Source organism: Cervus canadensis, chromosome 23 (genome assembly GCF_019320065.1).
Source record: "Cervus canadensis isolate Bull #8, Minnesota chromosome 23, ASM1932006v1, whole genome shotgun sequence".
Classification (NCBI taxonomy): Eukaryota; Metazoa; Chordata; class Mammalia; order Artiodactyla; family Cervidae; genus Cervus; species Cervus canadensis.
Window position 1 is genome coordinate 55,095,437 of NC_057408.1, and position 25,806 is coordinate 55,121,242.

Consider the following 25,806-nt stretch of genomic DNA (forward strand, 5'->3'; position numbering starts at 1 on the left):
GGAAATATATTAAAGCTTTGTTTGTACATTATCTTGAGAAATGAGTAAGAAGCTAAAAAGTTAAACTTGTCTTGTATATATCAATTTAAGAAAATAGAAGCAGTCATCTGCAGCAGGACAGGAAGTACTGTTTGTAAGGATGTTTAACTTTCTGTGTTGTATGTGTGTGTTCAGTAGCTCAGTTGTGTCCAACTCTTTCCGACCCCATGGACTGTAGCCTACTAGGCTCTTCTATCCATGGAATTCTCCAGGCATGAATATGGGAGTGGGTTGCCATTTTCTCCTTCAGGGGATATTCCCAGACCATGGATCGCACACATCTCTCCTGCATCTTCTGCCTTGGCAGGTTGATTCTTTACCACTGGCCCACCTGGGAAGCCAGCACTACGCATGTAAATTGCTAAAATCCTTTCAGGGTGCACTTGGGCAATACATTTTAGAAGTGTTAAAAAATTAGATAAGTCTAATTTTAGCAATCTACTATTAGGATTCATCTTAAGGAAATAATGAAGGCCAGTTGCAACTAATTAGCTACAAGGATATTCATGGCGGTGTGTTTACAATAATGAAAAATCAGGAACAGTATTACATTTCTAATAATAGAGGATGAGTTAATGTATGCCATCTCAATACAAAAAGTCATTTAGCAACCATTAAGAATAACATTACAAAAGATCATTTAGTAATATATATAAGCTTATGTTCTTAAGTGGATTAAACTGGTATAAAATCGTAAAGCATCATTTTAGATTCAATTTTAAATTAAATATATATGTACTAATACATAAATATGTATATGTAATTGCCCTTCCCTGTTGGCTTAGATGGTTAAAGAATCCACCTGCAATGCAGTAGACCCAAGTTTGATCCCTGGGTCAGGAAGATCCCCTGGAGAAAGGAATGGCAACCCACTCCAGTATTCTTGCCTGAAAAATCCCATGGGCAGAGGAGCCTGGCGGGCTACAGTCCATGGGGTCACAAGAGTCAGACACCACTGAGTGACTAACACTTTCACTTTTCACATACATAATTAAACTATATGGTGAAATAAATAAATGAAAAAGTGGTATAGCCTCAGCTAGTGACTTGAATTTTTTCTTTCCCTCAGATGTCATATCCTAAATTTTGCACAATGCCCCTGTGCTATTTTTATGTATAAAACAAAAAAGATTAAGCAGTAATTTTTCTTCCAGAGGAAAAATGCTCTACTTACTGCATATCCTTCTTTTTTATAAATGTATTGATAACCTGTCAAGGGCATAATTAAAAAGTAAGGTTTTTAGGACACAGTTTCTTCTTTTGTTGGATTAAAATGGAAGCAAGGGAAGTGGGTTTGGCTAAGGTAGGCATCAGAAGGGTCTATGTGATGGATGAGGCTAAGAGGCTGAGTGTTTTGAGAAACTCCTTTTGGAGGAGGCCTTCCTACAGTAGCACTCGTGGTGAAGAACCCACTTGCCAATGCAGGAGACAGCAGGAGATGTGGGTTCATTCCCTAGGTCGGAACAATCCCTTGGAGCAGGAAATGGCAACCCATTTCAGTATTGCCTGGAAAATCCCGTGGACAGAGGAAGCTGGTGGGCTACAGTCCATGGGGTTTCACAAAGTCAGATGACTGAACACACACACAGAATCTCACAGTAGAGAAGGCCCCACAGGTGCCCATCTGGAACCTGCATGAGAGCCTTCCTTGGTCTCCTTGGTGTCTAGGCAAGATCAGAAGGTGCATCCTGCTCATATCTGCCTTAATCTTCTTTCCCCACCCAGGACTTCTAAGACTCAACTCTTGCGGGACCCTCCACAGCTGCCAGAGCCCAGCGCATGGGTTTAGTTTTGACACTGGCTACAAGCCAGTGGCTAGATTCCCCCATGCCACAGTTAAGAGTTGGAATGCTGCAACTAAGGATCCCAAATGCTGCAACAAAGACCCAACAAAACAGAATAAATATTTTTTAAAAATAAATAAAGGAAGTGACCCCTTTTTGAGACCCTTTCTCACTGCCCAGGGACTCTGCTTCCCCCAGACACTCCATTATTTAGACTACAAGATATTAATCCATGATAAAGATCTAGCAAATTAATGTGGAGTGACCATAGGCTTGAAATACTACCATATTAAAATACTTTATATTCATGTAGTACTTTATTTCTATAAGATGCTTTTTACACTTTTGAAGGTAGTTTTGATTTCATGAGTCAAGATTGGTGACTTTTAAGGAATTTAAGGAATATTATGAAGTCTTTTAAGGAATTTCATTTTATACTGTTATGATTTCACATTATAATATTGCTTCAAAATGGGTAAAAGAACATATGCTTTGCATCAGATAGAACTGGATTTGGTTATGAAGTCGGTTTTAAGTTTGGGCAACTTAAACTTATGAGCCTTCCTACTTACAGGACTAAGTGTAAAGACAGGGCGAGCCGTGAAGAGGGAGGAAAAGCACAATTTGGATGTGCTAGTCTCTCAGTAAATGGTGGTAATTTATGGAGATTCAGATTTGTGCTGTGCTCACTTGCTCAGTCGTGTCCGACTCTTTGCAACCCCATGGACTGTAGCCCGCCAGGCTCCTCTGTCCATGGGGATTCTCCAGGTAAGAATACTGGACTGGGTTGCCATGCCCTCCTCCAGGGGATCTTCCCAACTCCAGGATCAAACCAGGTCTCCCACGTTTCAGGTGGATTCTTTACCATCTCAGCCACCGATCAGATTTGTGGAAAACAGAAAAAAGGAGAAGTGGATTAATAGTTGATGCTTTCTCCTGCTAAGTCATTCCTTAAATGTGTTTGGTGCCGTGGCAGAAAGTGTGCATAGAAAAAAGTTTCCGGAAACAAATCCTTCATTGAAACACTGGATGAAAGGGAAGCACCAAGGGCTTTGGCACCAGAACACTATAGCATGGAGCTGCTATCATGGTGCTCTGCTGACCTTGGGGAGCAGGTGCTCTGGGCGGGGGAGGGCAGGAATGGGGGTGCTATGCTGAGCTCCTTCTATCTGTCCTGTCTCTGATCCTCCCTTACTTTTGTCAAGAATGTCTGTTTCTCCCGTATCTTTGGCTGCAAGATCCTGAGTCAGTTCTCATCTCGGTCAGAATCTGAGTCTTGTAAGTTGTTGGGTTTGGGAAGGTTTTCGGCGCAACTGAACACCACTAGCCTGTGTATTTTGGATAAATATAGTCTGTTCTCTTGGGCATCCCTTTGTTTTTATAACCTTTCTGCTAACATGATCTTTATTAGAATGGGTAGCGTTTCAAAACGTTTCTTAGCAGAGCGAAGTGTTCTTGCCACAGTAGTCATTTAGTGGAGCTTTTCCTATTTATGGGAAAATAGTATTCTGCAGGTACGCATCACAATGATGATTTGCATGGAACACAGGGCCTTGCAGGTTAATTACTGCTCATTAACACACAAACCATCAAGGGTATGGAGATTGAAAGTGAAAGTGAAGTCTCTCAGTCCTCTCCGACTCTTTGCAACCCCATGGACTTTATTTTATTTTTATTTTTTATTATTTTTTTATTATTTTATTTTTTTATATTGTAGTGGTTTTTGTCATACATTGACATGAATCAGCCATGGATTTACATGTATTCCCCATCCCGATCCCCCCTCCCACCTCCTTCTCCACCCAATTCCTCTAGGTCTTCCCAGTGCACCAGGCCCGAGCACTTGTCTTGTGCATCCAGCCTGGGCTGGAGATCTGTTTCATCCTAGATAATATACATGTTTCGATGCTGTTCTCTCACCAGGCTCCTCCGTCCATGTGATTTTCCAGGCAAGAATACTGGAGTGGGTTGCCATTTGATTACCACGTACTTAATCCCTCAATTAGTGTTTGTCCTAACCACGGTGACGTAGAACCTGCCCCTGTGTTGGGGGCAGCATATACACAGCCTACCTGCTTTCGCCAAGGCACCTGGGCTGTAGCCCCTGCTTGTGTTGATTTACACACTGCCTGCCATTTGAAGAACAGCGTTTTCCTCTCGCAAGCACCGTTTTGCTTTGTTGTGAAGGTTTTAGAAAATACTTCACTTGGATTCCGTTCCTTCCCCGCTCCCCTCTCTTCTTCCCCACCCCCACAAGTTTCTGGAGGCCTCTGATGAATTCCTCTGGGTTCCTAACCCCATGGGCACCCAGAGACACTCCTGGAACCCCACATTCACTGCCCTGTTTTTGGATACAGTGGCTCTGAGTCCTGACTGAGGTCAGGAGGGTAGTGATCTTTAACAGAAATGGTTGTTTTGAAAAGGAAAAAATGCACAGGTGGTCTAGAAATCCACCACCACCGTCCCCCCACCCCCCCCCCCCAAGCTCCTGAAATAAGGGGTCATGCCAGGCAGGGGACAGTGACAAGAAGGATGGGAAAGTCAGGGAAGATGATGGTGTTCTGTTTGCTCCACTTGTTGTCGTCTAGTCACTAAGTCATGTCCAACTCTTTTTGCGACCCGTGGGCTGTAGTCCACCAGACCTCCTGTAAAAACAAATCACTTAGATGCACTGAAGGGCCTGGCAGGAGAGGAGGGGTGGATCCCTGCTCTCTCTTCTCCGTATACCAAGCTTACCAAGGGACTAGCATTTCAAGGGAGGCTAAGCCAAGATTTGCCCTTTACCCATCTGCCAGATTTCCTGGTGGATGATGGTTTGCGGGAATAGGAAGGACTTGGTCTTTCTTACCTCTTCTCATCACCTTCCCACTGTACTCCCACATGGCAGCCTTGGTTTCTTACTAGACTGGCCTTCAGCCCACTTTACAAGAAGGTCACGAAAGCCACGCTGAACGGCAGCAGCTCAGCAGGCACTTGCTGCTAAGTTGTTGTCGTCGTCCCGTCACTAAGTTGTGTCTGACTCTTTGTGACTCTGTGGACTACAGCATGCCAGGCTCTCCTGTCCTCCCCAGAGTTTGCTCAGATTCATGGTCATTGAGTTGGTGATGCTATCTAACCATCTCATCCTCTGCCACTCTCTTCACCTTCTGCCTTCAATCTTTCCCAGCATCATAGTCTTTTCTGATAAGTCAACTCTTTGTGTCAGGTGACCAAAATATTGGAGTTTCAGCTTCAGCATTAGTCCTTCCAATGAATATTCAGAGTTGATTTCCTATAGGATTGACTGGTTTGGTCTCCTTGCTGTCCAAGGGACTCTCAAGAGTCTTTCCTAGCACCACAGTTTGAAGGCATCAATTCTTCAGTGCTCAGTTTTCTTTATGGTCCAGCTCTCACATCCATACATGACTTACTGGAAAAACCGTAATTTTGACTATAGGGACATTTGTCACCAAAGTGATAGACAGTGTCTGAGGTCTGCATGGGTGAGTGTTTTCCAAACTGCATTGCAAGGAAGGTTCAAAGGCACTGGTCAACCAAATGGAAAGAAGCACTGATTTAAGGGAATCGAACGCATCCTGTAGCACAAGGCATTTCAGAGGCCATGGGAGACACGTGGCAGGTGCATATGCTGGGGTGAAGCGTGGACATCCATCTGGGCTTTAGCAGAACATCTCTCTACTCGCATTGCTTCCTGGAGTACACTTGGGGAATCCTGATATGTACTTATGGAAGAAGAGAAGGCTCCCCGACTGCATTAATTCCTTAGCTTATGGTCCTTACTCCAAGTGTGAGACCATTGAATCACTTTATACCAAGTGCAAGACAATCAGCTTGCTCTGTCCATCTGGGAGGACACAGGAAATCAGATATGGCAGAGAAATGAAGCCCTGTCTCAGGCAGGAAAGCTGTTCTAATTAGGTACCCCACCTCCTGCGTTTTGTGCTAAAAAGAGATGAGTTTGAAGAAATCAGTGAGGACATATGAGGCTGTCACTTTACTACAGACACAGAGCTGCATTTAGGAAGCAGAGGGGTTCACATGACAGTTTCATATCTTCAAAGATGATGTTTTATCCATTTATTGTGAAAAACTTGCATATCTCTGAGTTTCCTTCTCAGTTTATACTTGTTATTTGATATGATTAAGGACAGGTCCTTCTTCTGGGCAAACATCTTCCATTTCTCTGAGGTCTGTCCCTTCTAGCTGCTCATTACTTTTCCTTATCACTTTCCTATTTTGTTTCCCTGTGCCTTAATTTGCTTACAAATCCCATTTTGTAGAGTGGACATTTGAGCCATGAGTAGAAAAGATTAGAAAAGAACATTTCCTCTTTTCAAAAGAGAAAGGGAAAACATAAGAAAGTTGAAGAAATTAGTGTTGATTGGTAGGAAAAAACATGGCATCATTTCAGAATGTCCTGAGTGATGTAACAAAGCACCAATAATCAACTCCACTGTGAAGCTTATCCTTTGAATGTTTTTAACCTAGAGAAAGTAGGTTTTAACGTGACTTCAATATGTGCATCTAAACAAAGGTCTTCGTTCTTTTTTCCTGATTTTCTAAAGTCATATCATTTGTGGATTTGCTTTGGCTCTTCATTATCACACAAACTTTTCTTTTCCTGTGTATGTTTTAGTTTTATTTTTTTATTTGGAAAATAAAGTAGCAGTTTTTGTGAATATGATATACTTAGCCTTTGGTGGGAGTTGAGAAACCTATATGCAGGTCAGGAAGCAACAGTTAGAACTAGACATCGACCAACAGACTGGTTCCAAATAGGAAAAGGAGTACGTCAAGGCTGTATATTGTCACCCTGCTTATTTAACTTATATGCAGAGTACATCATGAGAAGCGCTGGGCTGGAAGATGCACAAGATGGAATTAAGATTGCCAGGAGAAATATTAATAACCTCAGATATGCAGATGACACCACCCTTATGGCAGACAGTGAAGAGGAACTAAAAAACCTCTTGGTGAAAGTGAAAGAGGAGAGTGAAAAAGTTGGCTTGAAGCTCAACATTCAGAAAACTAAGATCATGGCATCCGGTCCCATCACTTCATGGGAAATAGATGGGGAAACAGTGGAAACAGTGTCAGACTTTATTTTGGGGGGCTCCAAAATCACTGCAGATGGGGATTGCAGCCATGAAATTGAAAGATGCTTACTCCTTGGAAGGAAAGTTATGACCAACCTAGACAGCATATTAAAAAGCAGAGACATTACTTTGCCAACAATCCGTCTAGTCAAGGCTATGGTTTTTCCAGTGGTCATGTATGGATGAGAGTTGGACTGTGAAGAAAGCTGAGCGCCGAAAAATTGATGCTTTTGAACTGTGGTGTTGGAGAAGACTCTTGAGAGTCCCCTGGACTGCAAGGAGATCCAACCAGTCTATCCTAAAGGAGATCAGTCCTGGATGTTCATTAGAAGGCCTGATGCTGAAGCTGAAACTCCAATACTTTGGCCACCTGATGCGAAGAATTGACTCATTGGAAAAGACCCTGATGCTGGGAGGGATTGGGGGCAGGAGGAGAAGGGGAGGACAGAGGATGAGATGGCTGGATGGCATCACCGACTCGATGGACATGAGTTTGAGTAAACTCCGGGAGCTGGTGATGGACAGGGAGGCCTGGCGTGCTGTGATTCATGGGGTCGCAAAGAGTCGGGCACGACTGAGTGACTGAACTGAACTGAATACATATGTATTTTGATAAATGTTTGCAAACTAAGTATGCTCATAAAGTCATGACCCAATGTAAGAAATTGAACATGCTCAGCTCCTCCAGAGACTAGCCCCTCTCCCAGCCTCTGCCCCTCTTATATTAATAGCCCATCCTCAGGAATAATCTTAACTTCTACTATAGACTGAATGTTTGTGCCCCCTCCAAATTCATAGCTTGAAATTCAGTCCTCAGTGTGATACACTATAGCTTTTTATTTAAACCTAAACCAGTAAGGGGCTATGAGGCTCTGTGTGGGAGGACAGACAGATGCCACAGGAGCCCCTTTGTTCTAGGGACTGACAGATGGCTTCCACCAGCCCATCTTCCATGGAGAGTGTTTGTGTTGTAACCTAAGGCCTTTGCTTTGCTCACATGTGGCCAGGGGAAATGGCAGTGTGGAAAGCTAATTTTGCTCCTCACTGAAGCGGGGAGTACCAAAGATGCTACTGGGTTAAACCTCTTCCCATCTCCCTTTTGGCGGACTCAGATCCAGGATGAGTCTTCATGAGTGAAAAAAGACAGCACTCATTAGTCAGTGGTGTAACCATTTCTTTCCTAACTGAGTCAGCAGCTTTCCCCCAAGTCTTCAAAGACGCCGGGGGTGCAGCATCTTGTCCCCCAGAGACGTTCTGTGTTGAGTGATGGAATGTCTGTGGGTTCTGTCTAGTCTGCATATCTTTACTTCCCACCACTGCCAATAACATCTGGGAACCAGCAGCAGAAATGAGCATCGAGTCCTTCCAGCGGCCGAGAACTTTGATAGAATTAGGCCTCGGTGTGAATCCAAACACTCCTGCAGTTTCGTCCCGAACATCACCATGAGTGCTGAATTGGTAAACACTGCACTCTGCTTCTGTGGGGAACAGGGCGTCAGTCCCACCACGAGAGCCTCTGGCCAGGAGATTTTCATCAACCAGTCAAGGCATGACCTTGGTTTATGTGTGTTTCTGTCAAGGTGCCTTATTTAATGTATGTCACTGATTCCTGTCATTGAACGTGGCCAAGAGCACTAGCTCAGGCCTGAAGGAAGTTTATTTATTTAACATATGTGTTTTCTCTGGAAGACACATCACAGCCTTGTGGCGCTTGGCAACAACCAGACAGCACTTCAGTGCTGAGCTGGGGGCCGTCTCAGACAGCAGCATCGCCAGTAAAAGGTTAGCCTCGGATGAGGACCGTTGTTAGCGGCAGGAGGGGGGAAGCTAGAAGGCAGAGCCCCTTTTTCCCCTTTTTCCCCAGCCTCTGCTGGGCCATGCGTGTCCGCCGTCTCTAGTGTTTGCTGCTCCGTCTTTGTTCTCAAATGACCAAGAATGCTTTGCAAGGATTGATTTTGGGCTTTCAAATAAATTACAGAGCAGTCAAATTCAAACTCAGACTCAGCAAATACTGAGGGTTCATTGTATTTTCTGTTAAGTCAGATTCCCTGCCTCCCCCCCAAAAAAGGTGAGGTAAGATGAAATACTATATGGTGACAAAATTATTCCAGAATAATGCAGTTCGACTCTGTGATACCATCATACCCACCCCCAACTTCAGCTTTCAACCTTTCAAATAATCATAGCTTAGGTTAGGCTGGAGGGCAAAGGCATTTATCCTGAAAATGCATGTGTTTCAGTAAAAACACAAACATTTAGCTGCAATCTAGCGAATGCCAAAGGACTTTGTGTAGAATGAGATGTGAGAGGCTTGACTATGAAATTTTTATTATAAATTCTTTGTAGTTTGGCTTCTTTATAGAGGATTTGCCTTCTACATGAGCTGGGTTTTCTTTCATTTTTTTAAAATTTTTTCTTGTCTTTTCAAGTCACTTTTTGGCTGCACTGGGTCTTTGCTGCTGCGTGTGGGCTTTCTCTAGTTGCGGCAAATGGGAGCTACTGTCTAGCTATCCTGTGCAGGCCCCTCATTGCGGTGGCTTCTCTTGTTGCAGAGCACCGGCTCTAGAGCGTGCAATCAGTACTGTGGCGCCCGGGCTTAGTTACTCTGCAGCATGTGGGATCTTCCCGGACCAGGGATCAAACTGGTATCCCCTGCATGGCAGATTCTTAACCATTGCACCACCAAGGAAGCCCTCTTTCATTTTTAGCTTAATTTTTAAGACAGTGTTTTGAGGTCTATCATGTAATTCATTTCTATGGTTTTGTTTTATGCTTTAAAAATTTGGTAATGATTACTGCAAGGTAAGGGGGGCATTGAAAACACCCACCCCTGTAACAGAGTTGAAACAAGTCAGCCCAGGAGAGGGCTTTCTCCCTGCCATTGCTAGAGGAGTACAAGGCTCCGCCAGCAAGCGCAAAGCATATTGAACTTGCTGTGAGGAACTATTGCTGTCGACGTATGCTTTCTTGTTATCCAGAGTAATGGCAGCTGCTGGTGAGCCAAGCAGGAAGGTTTCCTCTTAAAGCAGGAGGCTGGATAGTAAATATTTCAGGCTTTTCAAGCCAGATGGTCTCTGTGGCAGCAACTCCACGGTGCTGAGATTGTGACAGTCGCCATAGATAATCCATAAATGAATGGGTGTGACTGCTTTCCAATAAAGCTTAATCTGCAGACATGGACATTTGAGTTTCATATACTCATGTTGGGCTTCCCTGGTGGCTCAGACAGTAAAGAATCTGCCTGCCAATGCAGGAGACCTGGATTCGATCCCTGGGTCAGGAAAATCCCCAGGAGAAGGAAATAGCAACCCACTCCAGGATTCTTGCCTGGAGAATTCCATGGACAGAAGAGCCTGGCGGGTTATGGCCCATGGGGTCACAAAGAGTCAGATACAACTGAGCGATTAAGCGCACACACAGAGACACACACACATTTCTCGTGTATCACAAAATCTTCTTTTGAGTTCCTCCTACCAGTGAAAACTGTAAAAACCATCCATGGTTTGTGGGCCAGACAGAAACAAGAGATTAGGGGCAGATTTGGTCCATTTGCTATAGTTTTCCTGACCCTTGTCTTAAAGTTTGTGTTGTTAAAACTGTGTCATATAGTTTGGCCCTTGCAGCTATATTTCTAGATCAAAGATGGCTACATTCTTACTTCAATCTAGAAATAAAGAATTTAGAACATATATACATTTATGCATTAAAAGTTATATATATATATATTATATATATTTGTGTGTATGTATATATGTGTATGGGCTTCCCAGGTGGCACTAGTGGTAAAGAACCTATCTGCCAAAAAAAAAAAAAAAAAAAAAGAACCTATCTGCCAATGCAGGATGCATAAGAGATGCAGGCTCGGTCCATGGGTGGGGAAGATCACCTGGAGGAGAAAATGACAACCTACTTCAGTATTCTTGCCTAGACTGGAAAATCCCATTGACAGAGGAGCCTGGTGGGCTACAGTCCATGGGGTTGCAGAGTCAGACATGACTGAAGTGACTGAGTACACACACATGTGTGTGTGTGTGCATGGTTGTATATTATATGTGTATATGCATACATATGTGTATTTATTCTACATATGGTCTCTCATACCTGCTAGGTTAGGCAGTCAAATCACATGAAAAAAGTTCAGACTTGAAAGTAAAATAGACCTGAAATTACACCCTGAGTATGTGACCTCAGAAAAATCACTTAACTTTACTGAGTCTGTTCTGTATCTACTGAGGTAGATAATATTCACTCCAGTGGATATGGTTGACTGAGAAAAATTTGATAATACATACAAAAGGTGCCTGTGACATGGATGTAAATGGCAAATAAATGTTTTTTGAATTATTGATTATTTTATAAAGAAAAAAATTGGTGTGGTTCCCTCAAGAGACTCAAGTTTCTCTTCTAATATAGATTTTTAATAGATTCTGTCCTGTTTGATAAAAATAAGCATGGCCACATCCCACATCAATTTTTACACCTTTTTTTTTTTTTTTTTGCTTTCCAGTGATGCTGTCTATGGTCTTGTGTTAGTCTCCTCTGACTTCCATCTTTTTGGCTGTGGATGCAGGCATCTTCAGACACTCCTGTGATCCACCCCCATCCCTTCATATGTGTGTTATATTTCTGTGCAGCAATACTTGTCTTTTGATAGAGTGGACCAGTGTTTGAAAAAAAGAGACAAAACTATTTCTGCTTCTGAAGCTTTCTTGGCAGGGGCACTGGCTAGAAAAAAAGTACAAAATGGAAAACTTGCCAGATAGCAAGGGTTCACGATGAGAAAAGCTTTTCAGGACATGGTTAAATATGCTTTTAAGAAACTTGTTTAAGGACTTCCCTGGCTTCTCAAGTGACACAGCAGTAAATAATCTGCCTGCAGTGACGGAGACTCGGGGAACACGGGTTCAATCCCTGGGTCGGAAAGACCCTAGGAGTAGGAAATGGCAACCCACCCCAGTATTCTTGCCTGGAGAATCCCATGGACAGAGGAACCTGGTGGACTACAGTTTATGTGTTTGCAAAAAATTGGACAGGACTGAGCGACTGAGCAGGCATGCCCACTTGCAGTCCAGTGGTTAAGACTTTGCCCTATCTTTCCTGCTCCTACCATGGAGTAGCAAAGAGTCGAAGACGACTGAGCGACCGAACTGATCTGAGCTCCTGCTCCTTCTCCCTCCATCCCTGAGCCCTGGCAAGCACTCACGTGGCCTCCGTTTCTAAAATGCTGACATTACACGTTGTTACATAAATGGAATCATATTGCGTGTAATCTTTTGTGATGGGCTTTTTCACTCAACGCAGTTCTCTGGAGATTCATCCCATCACTGGTTGTGTCAGTAGTTAGTTCCTTGAATTGGAGTCAGTTCTAGTGAGGTGGACGAACCTAGAGGCTGTTAATACAGAAGTAAGTCAGAAAGAGAAAAACTGATATTATATAATAATGCATATATAAGGGATCTAGGAAAAATGGGACTGACGAATCTATTTGCAGGGCAGCAGTAGAAACAGACATAGAGAAGAGACGTGTGGACACAGCAGGGGAAGGAGAGAGTGGGGCAAATTGAGAGGGTAGCGCTGAGACACATACAATATCATGTATAAAATAGATCGCTAGTGGGAAGTTGCTGTATCACACAGGGAGCTCAAGCTGACGCTCTGTGATGACCTAGAGGGTTGGGATGCGATGGGAGGTGAAAGGGAGGCACAGGAGGGAGGGGACATATGTATTCTTATGGCTGATTCACATTCTTACATGGTAGAAACCAACACAACATTGTAAAGCAATTATCCTCCAATTAAAAAAAAATTGTCCCTTTTTAGTGCTGACTAGTAACCATGGACGTACCAGTCTCTGTTTAATCATTTGAACGGCACCTGTACTGTTTCTGCCTTCTGGTTATCATGAATAAAGCTTCTATAAACATTGATGTGCAGGTTTTTATATGAATAAAAAAGTTCACTTCTCGAACGGTGGAATTGCTGGGTTGTGCATTAAGAATGATCTTCTTCATGAGGTCTCCTTGGTGACACGGGTTCCTGCTGTGTAGAATGGAGGTAATAATGTCATGTGGACCCGTTAGCATTAACACTAGCCTGACAATGGAGAGCTTTAGACAGTCATGTTTAGAAAATTGAAAACTTTGGTAGTGGTTCTTTTTTCTCCTTTAGCCTCAACTTCTCTGAGTCCATGATGTCAAAATGTTATTCATCTTAAGAACCTCAGAGCATGTTGCCCTTTTTCTGTTGCCCTGCTTCTCTCAGGATCAAACAGTTATAAAGCCTTCCTCACAAGATTTTTATATTATTTTCCTCCCAATTCATACTCTACCATCTGAATTTCAGCCAGCTTAGCTCTTCTCTGTATCTCTTAATATGGTGTGTTCCCTGGAATTGCTCTATGAGTGGAGCCTCTGAGCCTGATCACAGCTGACCTTTAGAGCTGTAGGTCCAAGTTTTCCTCTTTATGGTCATGGTCATGTCCACCTCAGGGCCTTTGCACGTTCCCTGGAAGATACCTTACATTCTTCTCACCTTTGGCTCATTCACCCGCAGCTCTCAGCTCAAACACCACTTCCTCATGGAAGGTCCTCTGGAGTATGTCCTCCTAGTATCCTGTTCTCTTTTTTCATAGTACTTTAAACATTTTAATTGCATGTATTCGTTGTATAAAACCTAAGACCCCATGTGGTTCCATCTGGTCCATAGAGTCCCCTCAAAGAAGTTGACCAGAAGATACGTTGCATGCGTGCATAATAAGTCACTTCAGTTGTGTCTGACTCTTTGCAACCCTATGGACTGAAGCCCACCAGGCTCTTCCCATGGGATTCTCCAAGCAAGAATACTGGAGTAGATGTCCATTCCCTTCTCCAGGGGATCTTCCCCACCCAGAGATGGAACCCATGCCTCCTAAGGCTCCTGCATTGCATGCAGGTTCTTTACTGCTGAGCCATGGGGAAAGCTCAGAAAATATATTATCTTAAAGCAATTAAAATCTTAACATCACCTCTGGAAGATGACTCAACCTGTCTTTTGAGTATTGGTTCCTCCCCAGGGTCCCCCCCTCGCCTTTATGGGGTGAGACCTTGATTGCAGTGCTGTCTGCTCCCCACATTCACCTCCCAAAAAACCGAGTTTTAGTCTTAGTTGTTTTTGCAGTTTTAGAACCTAGACCATTTGACTGTCGGATTACTAGGCATTCAAATGATGTCTGTGGGAAACATGAATGAATGGTTGAAATGAGGTATCTTATCTTTAGGAAATATTAGGTCAAAGTTGATAAAATGAATGAATAATGAAAACCTTTCTTAATCTTCCAGGTGATTTTTGAAGTCATAACTTCTGGACATCAAGGTTACCTCGCTATTGATGAAGTGAAGGTGTTAGGACATCCGTGTAGTAAGTTGCCTCAACTTTTAATCCTTCAGGGACATGGTTGGGGGTGTATTTATGTTGTGGATGGGAGAAAGTGCTACAACCTGGAGGGAAGTTTGTCCTGTCTAGAGAGTCCCTGATGGACCTCTAGGCGGCGCTGTGCTAGCCCAGAAGTAAACATACATGTGTCATGTGTGATGCATTGTAAGTGAAAAATGACTAAGTGCCTTGAAAGTGAAAATCAGGAACAGGGACTATGGGAATATTTTGGTATGTTCAAATATCCAACCTCAGAATAGAATGTTGGGAGCTGAGCAACCAAAACTCTGCAAATCTGTGTGCTTCTACGTGCTTAGTACACGTGTGTGTGTTTGTATGTGTGTGTGTATACAGAGCTTCCCATAATCATGTGTTCAGAAAAAGTCATGTTTGCCTTTTTTAAATTCTTTTTTGGGGGCCATGCCTCACAGCATGTGGGATCTTAGTTCCTGGACCAGGAATCGAACCTGCACCCTTTGCAGTGGGCATGTGGAGTCTTAGCCACTGGACCACCAGGGAAATCTCGCCTTTGTAAATTCTAATGAGTGGCATTGAACAGTACAAATCACTCTCTTCTTTTTTTCCCCTCTTAACATTATGTTTTTAGGTCAGTCCATGAGATTGCATCATATAAGTATACTACATTGTATTTTTGTATTTGTTTATGAATATTTAGTTCCCCCTAAGACCCAGTTTTTCTCAGTAACAGACATGGCTGCAGCACACACCCATGTGTGTGTGTGCACGTGCATGCCTCCACATGCAGTTTGTGAGAACCTGGGCGAGGTGTGTTCTTACAGGCAGAGTTGCTGAGATGTCGGGTAGAAACTTAATTTTACGAGATGCTGCCGAATTGCTATGAAAGGGGTCTGCCCAGTTACACGCCCACCAGCAGTGCATGGACGTTTGAGTTGCCCATCTCCTTGCCCCAGGTTGCTGTTGTCAGACATTACATCTTTGACCATCTCAGAGATGGTGGCCTGCTTCGTTTTTAGGGTCCCTGGCATTAAAGAGAAATTGGCTCATTCAGGCCATTCTGGATCTCTGCTGGAGCATGCAGGTGTGCTAAATCGCTTCAGTCGTGTCTGACTCTGTGCGACCCCGTGGAGTGTAGCCTGCCAGGCTCCTCTGTCTGTGAGATTTCCCTGGCAAGAATACAGGAGTGGGTTGCCATGCCCTTCTCCAGGGGATCTTCCCAACCCAGGGATTGAACCTGCGTCTCATGTCTCCTACATTGGCAGGCGGGTTCTTTGCTGCTTAGCGCCACCCTTTTTGCTGAAGGTCCCCAGCCAAATCCATGGGAGTGTGGTTATAGCTATGCTAATACTAGAAATAAAAACGCTTGCAGGAATGTCTGCTTTTACTATGTGGGCTGAGACATGCCCCAGTGATTACTCCACACGGTAGTCACAGACAAGCCTGTGTGGCTGTTATCCGCTGGGCTATCATGACACCATTGTTTGATTCCACCCCAAAGGGTCTTGCTCTCTGAGATCTTTATCTGGTGTCCAGGTTCAAGCTCAGCAATCATCTTGTTCATTACCGGTCAGGACGTTCCTATTGTAACTCGGTGCTTGGCCTTTTCTTCTGTCAGCAATACTAGCAAATTCAATAAGAATTTCAGTCCCTTTTTTCTGAAAAGGCAAAAGAAAAAAAAAAAAAAAGAACAGCGCTGTCCCTAATGGGAACAGCAGGGAAAATTCAAGAAGCAGAATATAATTACTTGAGTTGGAATTTGGCCAAACGCTCAGAGTCATAGCCTCAGGCTTGGAAAAGTGCCCTGAGATCCTCTCAGGCGCGGGAACGTTCAGGGCCTCTGATTCACCTCTCCCCAGGAGAGAAGTCAGACAGACCTACTGTGTGCTGAGCCGTTCCCTGGAGCAAACCTCACCACCCGGCAGGTGTCTCTGCTGCCCTGGGTGCAGGCGCAGAGGCCACTGGCCAGCAGAATAGCTCCTGAAGTGGACCCCCTCCCATCCACCAGGGTTCTAGTCACTGCCTTCAGTAGGAGAGAAAGACTTAATGCTTCCCCTTCCATCAGAGCCTTCCTGAAATGCGTCTCCCACAGTTCAGTGCATTCTTCCCAAGACCAGCTGCCTGCAACCACAGAAATGGTGTTTATGTCTCTCCTTTGGAGAATACGGGTGCTGATACCTAATTGGCTCTACAAACTGCTGTTAGGAGATAGAGAATCACAAAACAGCCTGTGTCCCAAGGTGATGGATGCTACAGCGGTGTGTTGAACTGTGAGCTTTAAACGGTCTTGATGATGGCCTTTCTGTCGTTATCTTCTCCTGAATTGCTAAGTTTATGGGGAAAACATGCAAATAAAGATTTTAAAGAAGGCAGTCGTTTGGTCTTAAAATGGAAAGCTTTATAGTTTGTATTCTAGGGGGTTTCCTATCAGGATTTCTAAATAATAATCAATTATTTCGAAATGCTGAGGCTCATTAAATTTACATCGTGAAGGAGCATAAATATTTCATATCCAAAATTCTGCTTTCCCCAAAGATGTAAAACTGCTGAACTTTATTTACTTCACTCTAAAGGCTCCTGTTTGGATTCATATAGGTTTATGAGCAGGCATTACGACAGTTTTTTAAAAGTAGCTGTTCTGTTAAGGGTATACAGTTGCTCATAAAATTGATTTTTGCATAGTGACAGTAAGTTGCCAGATCGCTTTGAAATGTGGAGATGACTGTGCAGTAGCTTCACACCACTTCTGATGAACATAGATAATTTCTGTATTTGGGGTGCACGCTAAAGCTATATTTTGAATTTGGTTCAATAATCCTGGTAGGAGAAACTGAAGGAGCAGCTTTTTCAGCTTCATAATATTGTCTCCTGTTTTTAAGCAGGTCGTAACTTAGGCGTATGTGGGTATTATTATTATTATTATTATTATTACCTTGTGATGCTGGCATGTATTTTTATATCTTATAAGCTATGCAGCATTTTAATATCACATATCATTCCATTCACCCTCTCAAAGTTGTATGGGAACATGGGCTGTTTTTCCTTTTACTCGGGCCTTCTAATAGTTCCTTCATTAGTGTTTGCAGTATTCAAGGTACAAACTGAACTTCTCTCATTAAATGTATTCCTATGTGTTCATTTTGATACTACTCTATAGGAGCCTGGTGTGCTACAGTTCATGAAACTCGACTTGGCAACTGAAAAGCAACAACAAATAAATGGAATTGTTTTCTTAATTTCATTATTAGATTGTTCATTACAAGTGTATAGAAACACAGCTGATTTTTATACATTGACCTCATATCCCGAGACCCTGTTGAACTTACTTATTATAAGCACTGATTGTTTTTTGTAGAGCCTTAGAATTTTCAAGACCCGTGATCTTTAGGTTTAGTTTTATATCCTGTTGTTCAATCTGGGTGCCTTTTATTCATTTTCCTGCCTACTTGCTGTGGCTGGAACCTCCTGTACGGTGCTGAGTACAAGTGGAGAGAACAGACGTCTTTGTTGTGTTCATGTCTTTGGAGGGAAATTTCCAGCCTTTCACCGTGAAGTGATGTTAGCTGTGGGTTTGGGTTTTTCTTAGATGCTCATTATCAGGAAGGACATTCTCTTATATTCCTACTTTTTGGGTGTTACTTAAAAATCAGTCATGAAAGGCTGTTGGATTTTAGCCAGTGCTTTTCCTTTATATATATAGGAGAGGAGAAAGTTTTCCTTGGCCCTCCTAGGGTCACTGACAGGGTCTGAAAATTAAACCGACAAAGACAGATAAACGGGAGAAAAGCATATAGATATATTTCCTGTATGTTTTATGTGATGCGGTAGCCTCATAAGGAAATAGAGACATGCACAAACAGACCTGAGTTTGTTTATACTGGTTTTCATGAAAAGTGGACGTTCATGGAGGAATGTGGTATGGTAAAGACAATACTGTGAGTGTGGTAAGCTGAGGAAGACCCAGCAAGAGGTGTGTGTTCACTTTCTTTTCCACCTTTAGCGATAAGGAGCTCCTTTCCTCTGGGTACTGGGAGGGCATCTGTCACACGAGGGTTTTATGGCCTGTTTCAAGGGAGGAGGGAAGGAAAGGTCAGAGTGACCTTCTTGCTTCTGCTGTTTTCTCAGACTTCTTCAGCTTAATATATTCGGTGTACCCAGGCGCCGTGTTTTTGGTAGCATTTCCTGAACTCCATTAACTATCAGATTATCCTATGGTTTTTGTCTTTTATTCTATTGGTGTCTTTTATTATTATATTGATTGATTTGGGGATGTTAAATCAACCTAGCACGGCTAGGATGAATCTCACTGGGTTATAGTGTACAATCTTTTTTTTTAATTAATTTTTTAATTGAAGGATAATCGCTTTACAGAATTTTGTTGTTTTCTGTCAAACCTCAACATGAATCAGCCGTAAGTATACATATATCCCCTCCCTTTTGAACCTCCCTCCCATCTCCTGCCCCATCCCACCCCTCTACGTTGATTTGAGTTTCCTGAGACATACAGCAAATTCCCATTGGCTGTCTATTTTACATATGGTAATGTAAGTTTCCATGTTACTCTTTCCATACGTCTCACCCTCTCCTCCCCTCTTCCCATGTCCATAAGTCTATTCTCTATGTCTGTTTCTCCATTGCGGCCCTGAAAATAAATTCTTCAGTACCATTTTTCTAGATTGTGTATATATGCGTTAGTATACAATATTTATCTTTTTCTTTCTGACTTACTTCACTCTGTATAATAGGCTCTAGGTTCATCCACCTCATTAGAACTGACTCAAATGCATTCCTTTTTATGGCTGAGTAATATTCCATTGTGTATATGTACCACAACTTCGTTATTCATTCATCTGTCGATGGACATCTAGGTTGCTTCCATGTTCTATCTTTTGTAAAATAGTGCTGCAGTGAACAGTGGGATGCCTATGTCTTTTTCAGTTTTGGCTTATAGTGTACAATCTTTGTTATTTGTTGTCATATAATACCTTAAATATAAAGATATTTGCATATATTATTCCTTCAATTGTGAGATCAGAAAATTATACAGAATCATGCCTCATTATTATTCTGCCAATTTTAACAAGTAATAATGAAAAAGATTGCAAAAACCCTCATAAACCTATGTGTCATATATTGGATAAAATAATGCAAAATCTAAAACATTTCTGTATTACTACTCCACAGTATGAAATAAGTCAGCAATTTCTTTAAACACTTAAGAAATGCTGAGTTCATAATATGGCATTCTTGATTCAAATTTATTCTTATTTTATAAAACAAAATTAATTTTTCAATCATATTTATTTGCATAGTCAAACATTGCCTACTTTCAAATTTAGATTTTTATGAAGACATTAAACAGTGTGATTAAAATAAGAATAACAGTGACAAATTAAAAAATTGGAGCTATTTTCTGAATTATGTTTGTTGAATAAAGGCTGACCCAATAAAGGCATTGTTTGAGAAGTGCACAGAACTCAGAACTGTTGTTTCATTTTAAAGGTGGGAAGTTAGCTTGGGTTTTTCTCCAATGGACTGTCATTTTTCTTCAATATACAGTGACTAATAAAAGTTATCTTTACATAGTGGCTCACTTATTTTTCTGTGAGAAGACTGTTGAGTCTGTTTTACCACTTGACAAATTATTCCATTAAGGTCCATTCTTACAGGGCTGCACTGTTGGTTCGGTGGGTAAGACTCATTGAACCAACTGCACTATTGGTTCAGTGGGTGAGACGCCAATGCAGGGAACCTGGGTTCAATTCCTGGTCAGGGAACTAATTTCCCCATGCCGCAGCTAAGACTTGGCACAGCCAAATAGATAAAATTGTCTTACAAAAAGATCTATTCTTTCCTTACAAGCAAAACAAAAATAGCTTTGTCTTGAAACATGTTTGTTAAGAGCTTTCTGCTCACAAGAGTTACTTGGCCTCTGTGACCTATTACCTTGCTCATGTAGTGGGGGTAATAATAAAAATAATGCTTTCCTCAAAGGGTAAGTGTAAGGATTAAATGAGTTAATGTACATAATGAGCTTTGAACAGTGCTTAGCACATTTCTAAGACCTCAGTAAATGTTAGCTATTATTATTATGCCTGAATTCTGATTGGCCCACTAGAATGAATTAACTGCAGATTGTAACTCTAAGTAAACATACTGATTGGTTTCTTAGATGGGATAATTTAGTAGTGTCTGTTTTAAAAGTCAAAAAAATTTGCAAAATAGATTGTTTTCAGATAGTACTGGGTGTTCTCTTTAGCAGAAGTTTGCTCTTTTTTTTGTGATGATGTTGCTGCACAAATAGAAGTGTTGACTGTGCATTCTGGCCGGCGGGCATGGCCCCAGCCCATCTCAGCCTTTGCCATTACATTAAAATGTAAATGAAAAGACAAAGGGGTCAGGACACAGTCTGCCCGTTGTCCATTTCAGTTTGCACTTTGATCTTGCAAATTACCATTCTCTGATTTTGTTGTTAGCATTTGGTAGCAGGCTTTGAAGAATCAATGATACGAGACATCTACAGAAAAGTTTGCATCCTGGTCAATGATAACTCCTGGCTTTGGAATCAAAGGCTGATGTGAGATCAATTAACACCTGAAAACCTCTATTCTTTAAAAAGTTGTTTTCTTAGTAAGAAGCAACAGAATATGGCAGAAATGAAAAAAATTAGAAGAATTGTACTCAAAAACCTTTTAATATTCATGGAAGATATTTAGTTTTTAGAACTCCTGTAGATTTTAGAGGAAAACTGGCATAGCATTTTGAAAGGGTACCCAGGAGACAAATGGGCCTATAAATTTAGAGAGAAAAAGAGAATTTTTCTTTTTGAGTATGGGCTAGATTGGAATTTTCCACTCTAGTGGTGCTCTACCTGCGTTCCAATTAAGGTGGTTTGGCAAGGTTCAGAGCACGCAGCTCAGCGTGGAACTGAAACTTTTCTGGCTGTAGACCTCTTTTTCTTGGGATCTTTTCCAGTTTCCAGTGATAGATCAGTTATTTTAAATAATAATGAACATTTTTGAGGCTAAGTACCAGGCACACAGAACGTCTTCTCCTGGCAGCATCTTCTTTGATCTTTATCCCAACGCTATGAAATACATACTTTAAAAAAAAAATCCCAGTTTTGCAAATTGAAAAAACAAATCCACTAAGGCTTGGGTTTAGGAACTTTTGCATCTATTCAAAGACAGTGAGAGCCTGAGCTTGAACATATATACGCTGAAAGTGTTAGTTGCTCAGTCCTGTCTGACTCTGTGCGACCCCAAGGACTGTAGCTCACCAGGCTCCTCTGTCCATGGAATTCTCCAGGCAAGAATACTGATGTGGGTAGTCATACCCTTCTTCAGGGGATCAAACCTGGCTCTCCTGTTTTGCATACAGATTCTTTGCTGTCTAAGCCACAAGGGAAGCCCATATGCTGAAATTCCGACCTTAAAATAGTATTAGCCTTCAATTGCTTCCCAACCGAAAATGTAGGGTTTACAGCACTAGGCAGGGAGAATCCAGGCATCTTAAACCTCTGGAAAAATTATCTATGCCTTTATTGTTTATTGAAAAACCTTACAAATGCCATTAGTAGAAGCCTCAACCTTCCTTATCTTGGAAGAAACTGGTCTGGAATAAAGAATTCCACAGTCCCTTTGTCTTATTAACCCTGGTGGATGAGTTACTATCTTCTATTCATGTCAATTAATTCTCTTAATTGAAAATGACAATTTGCTTATAAAAGGGTTTATGCTTAGTAGGTTTTTCTGTCTTCATCTGGTTTCCATCTGAGGTATGGCTTTATTATTTTAGCCAGATGATTTTTTTCTTTTCTGAAAGTCTTCTTCTCAACCAAGAAACACTGCTGCCCAAACAAAGACAGCCAACCCATTCCAAAGAAGTGTGTGTTTGATCAGTTGCTCAGTCGTGTCTGACTCTTTGTTGACCCCATGGACTGTAACCGCCAGACTTCTCTGACCATAGGATTTTTCAGGCAAGAATACTGGAGTGAGTTGCCATTTCCTCCTCCAAGAGATCTTCCAGACCCAGGGGTTGAACTTGTGTCTCCTACTTCTACATTGGCAGGTGGATCCTTTACCACTGAGCCATTGTTCCAGAGGCACCCCCCGCCCCCCGCCCAAATACAGTTTGAACAAAGGTATCAATTCCTTAAACGCTAACCTTATTGTGCAAATAATAAGCCCTGGAGTCATTGAGAAAGCCATATTGAACATCAGATCCTTTCTAAAGGAGAAAGGATAAGCCCCGTTCTGAGCAGCATGTCTTAATAAGGATGAAGATAAAGAAATAATATCACACAGTCGTATCTTTGGCCAGCAAATTAAAAATGTAAGTTATAACCTAAAAGTACTCCTAATATAATTAGAAAACTGCATTGATAAATCAGCTTTTCTATGTCTTTCTCTTTGGTTCAGTGGCCACTGCTAGAAACAGGGCCCTTAGGAAAGCAGCCTTCCGGGGCAGCTTTACAGTGCATGCACAGACCTCTGGCAGACCCAGTGACAGTTCTGATATTCCTGTTACTTGTTATTGTTAGGTAAGCTGATGAAGCAGAGCACATATATTTAATCAAATTCTTCAGAAAGAATACAGAAATTAATACTTAGCATTTTTGAGGGCTGGTAAAAAAAAGCATCATACACCATGCTGGTAGAAATGCAGTTTGTTATACACGTGAAGGAAAGCAGTTCAGCAATTTGTGTCTAAAGTCTTTTTAAAAATGCTTCTTTTTGTCTTAGTAATTCAATTTCTAAAACTTCACCCTAAGGAAAAAACAAAAAGTCTACATGAGGATTTAATTATGAACTCTTGTGTCTTGGCATTATGTTTAAGAAACTCAGAGGTCCAAAGTAAAGGAATGTTCCAGTTAACTTTTTTATGTTCATATGATATATGTGTGTGTGTGTGTGTGTGTGTGTACTCTTTGCGACCCCATGGAGCCTGCCAGACTCCTCTGTCCACAGAATTTCCCAGGCAAGAATACTGGAGTGAGTAGCCATGCTCTCCTCCAGGGAATCTTCCCAACCCAGGGATCGAACTCAGGTCTCTTGCGTCCCCTGCATTGTAGGTGGGTTTTTTTTTTTTTAACCACTGTGCCACCTAGGAAGCCCATATATATTTAAGGATTTCATGACCTTGACATTAGTGACATTAGGATGGGTAATCCCTTTCTGTGGAGGCTGTCTTGTGCATTGTAGAATATTAACACCATCGCTGACCTCTGCACACTGGGTTCTAGCAACATCTGCCCCGCCACCTCCCCTACCCCTGTTGTGAAAAACAAAAATGTCCCAGATATCATCAGATGTCCTCTGGGGGTGACACGATCCCTGATTGTGAACTACAACTTTTTCTAATAGTTTTAGGTGAATATTTAACAAGGAAGATGCTCACAGTATCTTGTTAACTTTTTTTCAAAAGTGCACAGTAGTCACAAAAAGGTAAATAGATACCAATAGACTACGTTAGAGGATGTAATTTCTTTAATGGCCAAGACCTGCTCTAATAATTTTATGCAGAACCAGGAACTCCCACCAGACCTCAGAGCCACCCGTAAATAACATAGTTGCCATGTACTGGAGGCTTCTGTTGTTGTTGTTCAGTAGGATTTTTTGTTTCATCTTCATTTCCCCTCTTCTGATGATCACCCCCCATTTGTATCCCTTCTCATGATTTGGTTTTCATCTGCTTCCTTACTTAGTACAAATAAGCAATCTGTAGGAACATTCCTGGAGTCACTGTGAGCCTTGGTGGATCAAAGTGGGTATTTACCAGCCTCTCTCAGAAGGCCCAAGCTTAGGTCTGCAGACAGGTGTCTCCGCCACAGGTTACCAAATGCTTTCCATTTAAAAATCATAAAGTGTGCAGGCTTCCCCAATGACTCAGCATGTAAAAGAATTTGCCTGCAATGCAGGAGGCATAGGAGATGTGGTTTCCATTCCTGGATTGGGAAGATCCCTTGGAGAAGGAAATGGCAACACACACCAGTATTTTTACCTGAAAAACCCCATGAACAGAAGAGCCTGGTGGACTACAGTCCATGGGCTCAAAAAAAATCAGACTCAGCTGAGTAGGAGCATGATAGATAGTGCAGAAAAGCATGCCTATTTCCAAAGCTGCTTCTTAAAGGTAAATTTATGTGTGATTGGGAAACAAAGTAGTTAGAAAATTCTAAATTCAGGTTTTTAATTTAAATTAAAAAATATGTTATTTCTTTAATTTTAATGTTTATTATTGAAAGTGTTTTCTAAAGGTAAAAAATTATTTAAGTCAAAAATCTTAGGAAAAAAGAAAGAATTGATTTTAAATACATTGGACTCCTTTTAATACTTTAGTCATATTGGTAGGAGGGATATGTAAATGAAGATGATCTTGGTAAGTCATTTCAGGAGGCGGTTTGGATTTGGATACAAATAAAGTATGCTATTTTTCAGCAGTTCAGAAACAGGCCATAACATTAGAAAAAGGGAAAACAATATGTGTGGCCCACCCTTGCTCTTCGAAAATAATGATCCTGACATGCCTGATAAAGAATGAGCTTAAAATTTCAAGATTGAAATTCATTTTTTGTAAATGATTTTAGTCTGTGGGAAACTTATTCTTGATGCTGCAAACTAAATGTTTTTTAGCTTTCCCTGTGTGCCAATTAAAAAGTGTGGGAGCCTTTAAGAGGCTGCAGATCTCCGGGGAAGAGGTCACTCTGGGAAGAAAGACCTTCCTTTCGTTCCTGCCTCCCTAGGGGAGAGGAGGGTGCAGAGCTCTGCAGCCCACAACACCTGGATGAACCTTCTGGGTGAGAGAAGCTAAGGGAGCTCAGTCATAGAGCATAAGGAAAGCAGGAGGGGTTTTGAAAATGCTGGCGGCCTTGGTGGGTAGGGAGGGAGAAAAGGAGAAGGATCGCAGGTGGGGTACAGGGTAGGAAGCCAAGGTCTAAGACGAGCATGAGCAGCACACGGACATTTCGCAGTGGATTTTTAAGGGAGACTTTTTTCATCAGTAATCAAAGAAAGGCAAATTTAATAATGGTGAGTCTTTTTATGCAAAGTAGTAAACATATTTTTAGCACTAACCATGGTGTGGGCTGTCTCATACATTGCAAATAAGAATATATACTATCAGTACCTTTATGTCTTTTTAAATAGAAATATGGTTGATTTACAGTGTCATGCCAATCTGCTATACAGCAGAATGACTCCCTTATACACATATGTATGTTCTTTTTTAATGTTCTTTTGCATTATGGTTTATCCCAAAGGAGTAAAATTTTTTTTTAATTTTTAGTAGCTTAACTGTGTGGGGATATATCCAGGGTGATACTCAAAATAATTAGCAACCCTTTAGCACAGACTCTGGAGGGACCCTGGGTTTAACCAGGTGGGGTGAACACTGCCCAAGTAGTCATGAATGATGGCTACACACCCAACACTTTGTGTTAGGAAGCCAGTGTGTGGGAGCGACCTGCAGCCAGAGGAGGGGGTAGGAGGACAGGAAATGGA

At 41.9% G+C, this 25,806-nt stretch overlaps 1 protein-coding gene across 6 annotated transcripts in view; it reads left to right on the plus strand.

Annotated features, from left to right (window-relative positions):
- PTPRM (protein tyrosine phosphatase receptor type M) overlaps positions 1 to 25,806 on the plus strand; it is a 640,041-nt gene that overhangs the window by 240,499 nt on the left and 373,736 nt on the right. For all 6 annotated transcript variants that reach the window (XM_043443664.1, XM_043443666.1, XM_043443661.1 and 3 more), the window contains exon 4: positions 14,236 to 14,314. In XM_043443664.1, the coding sequence (XP_043299599.1) occupies positions 14,236 to 14,314 (79 nt within the window). The remainder of the gene's footprint in view (positions 1 to 14,235; positions 14,315 to 25,806) is intronic.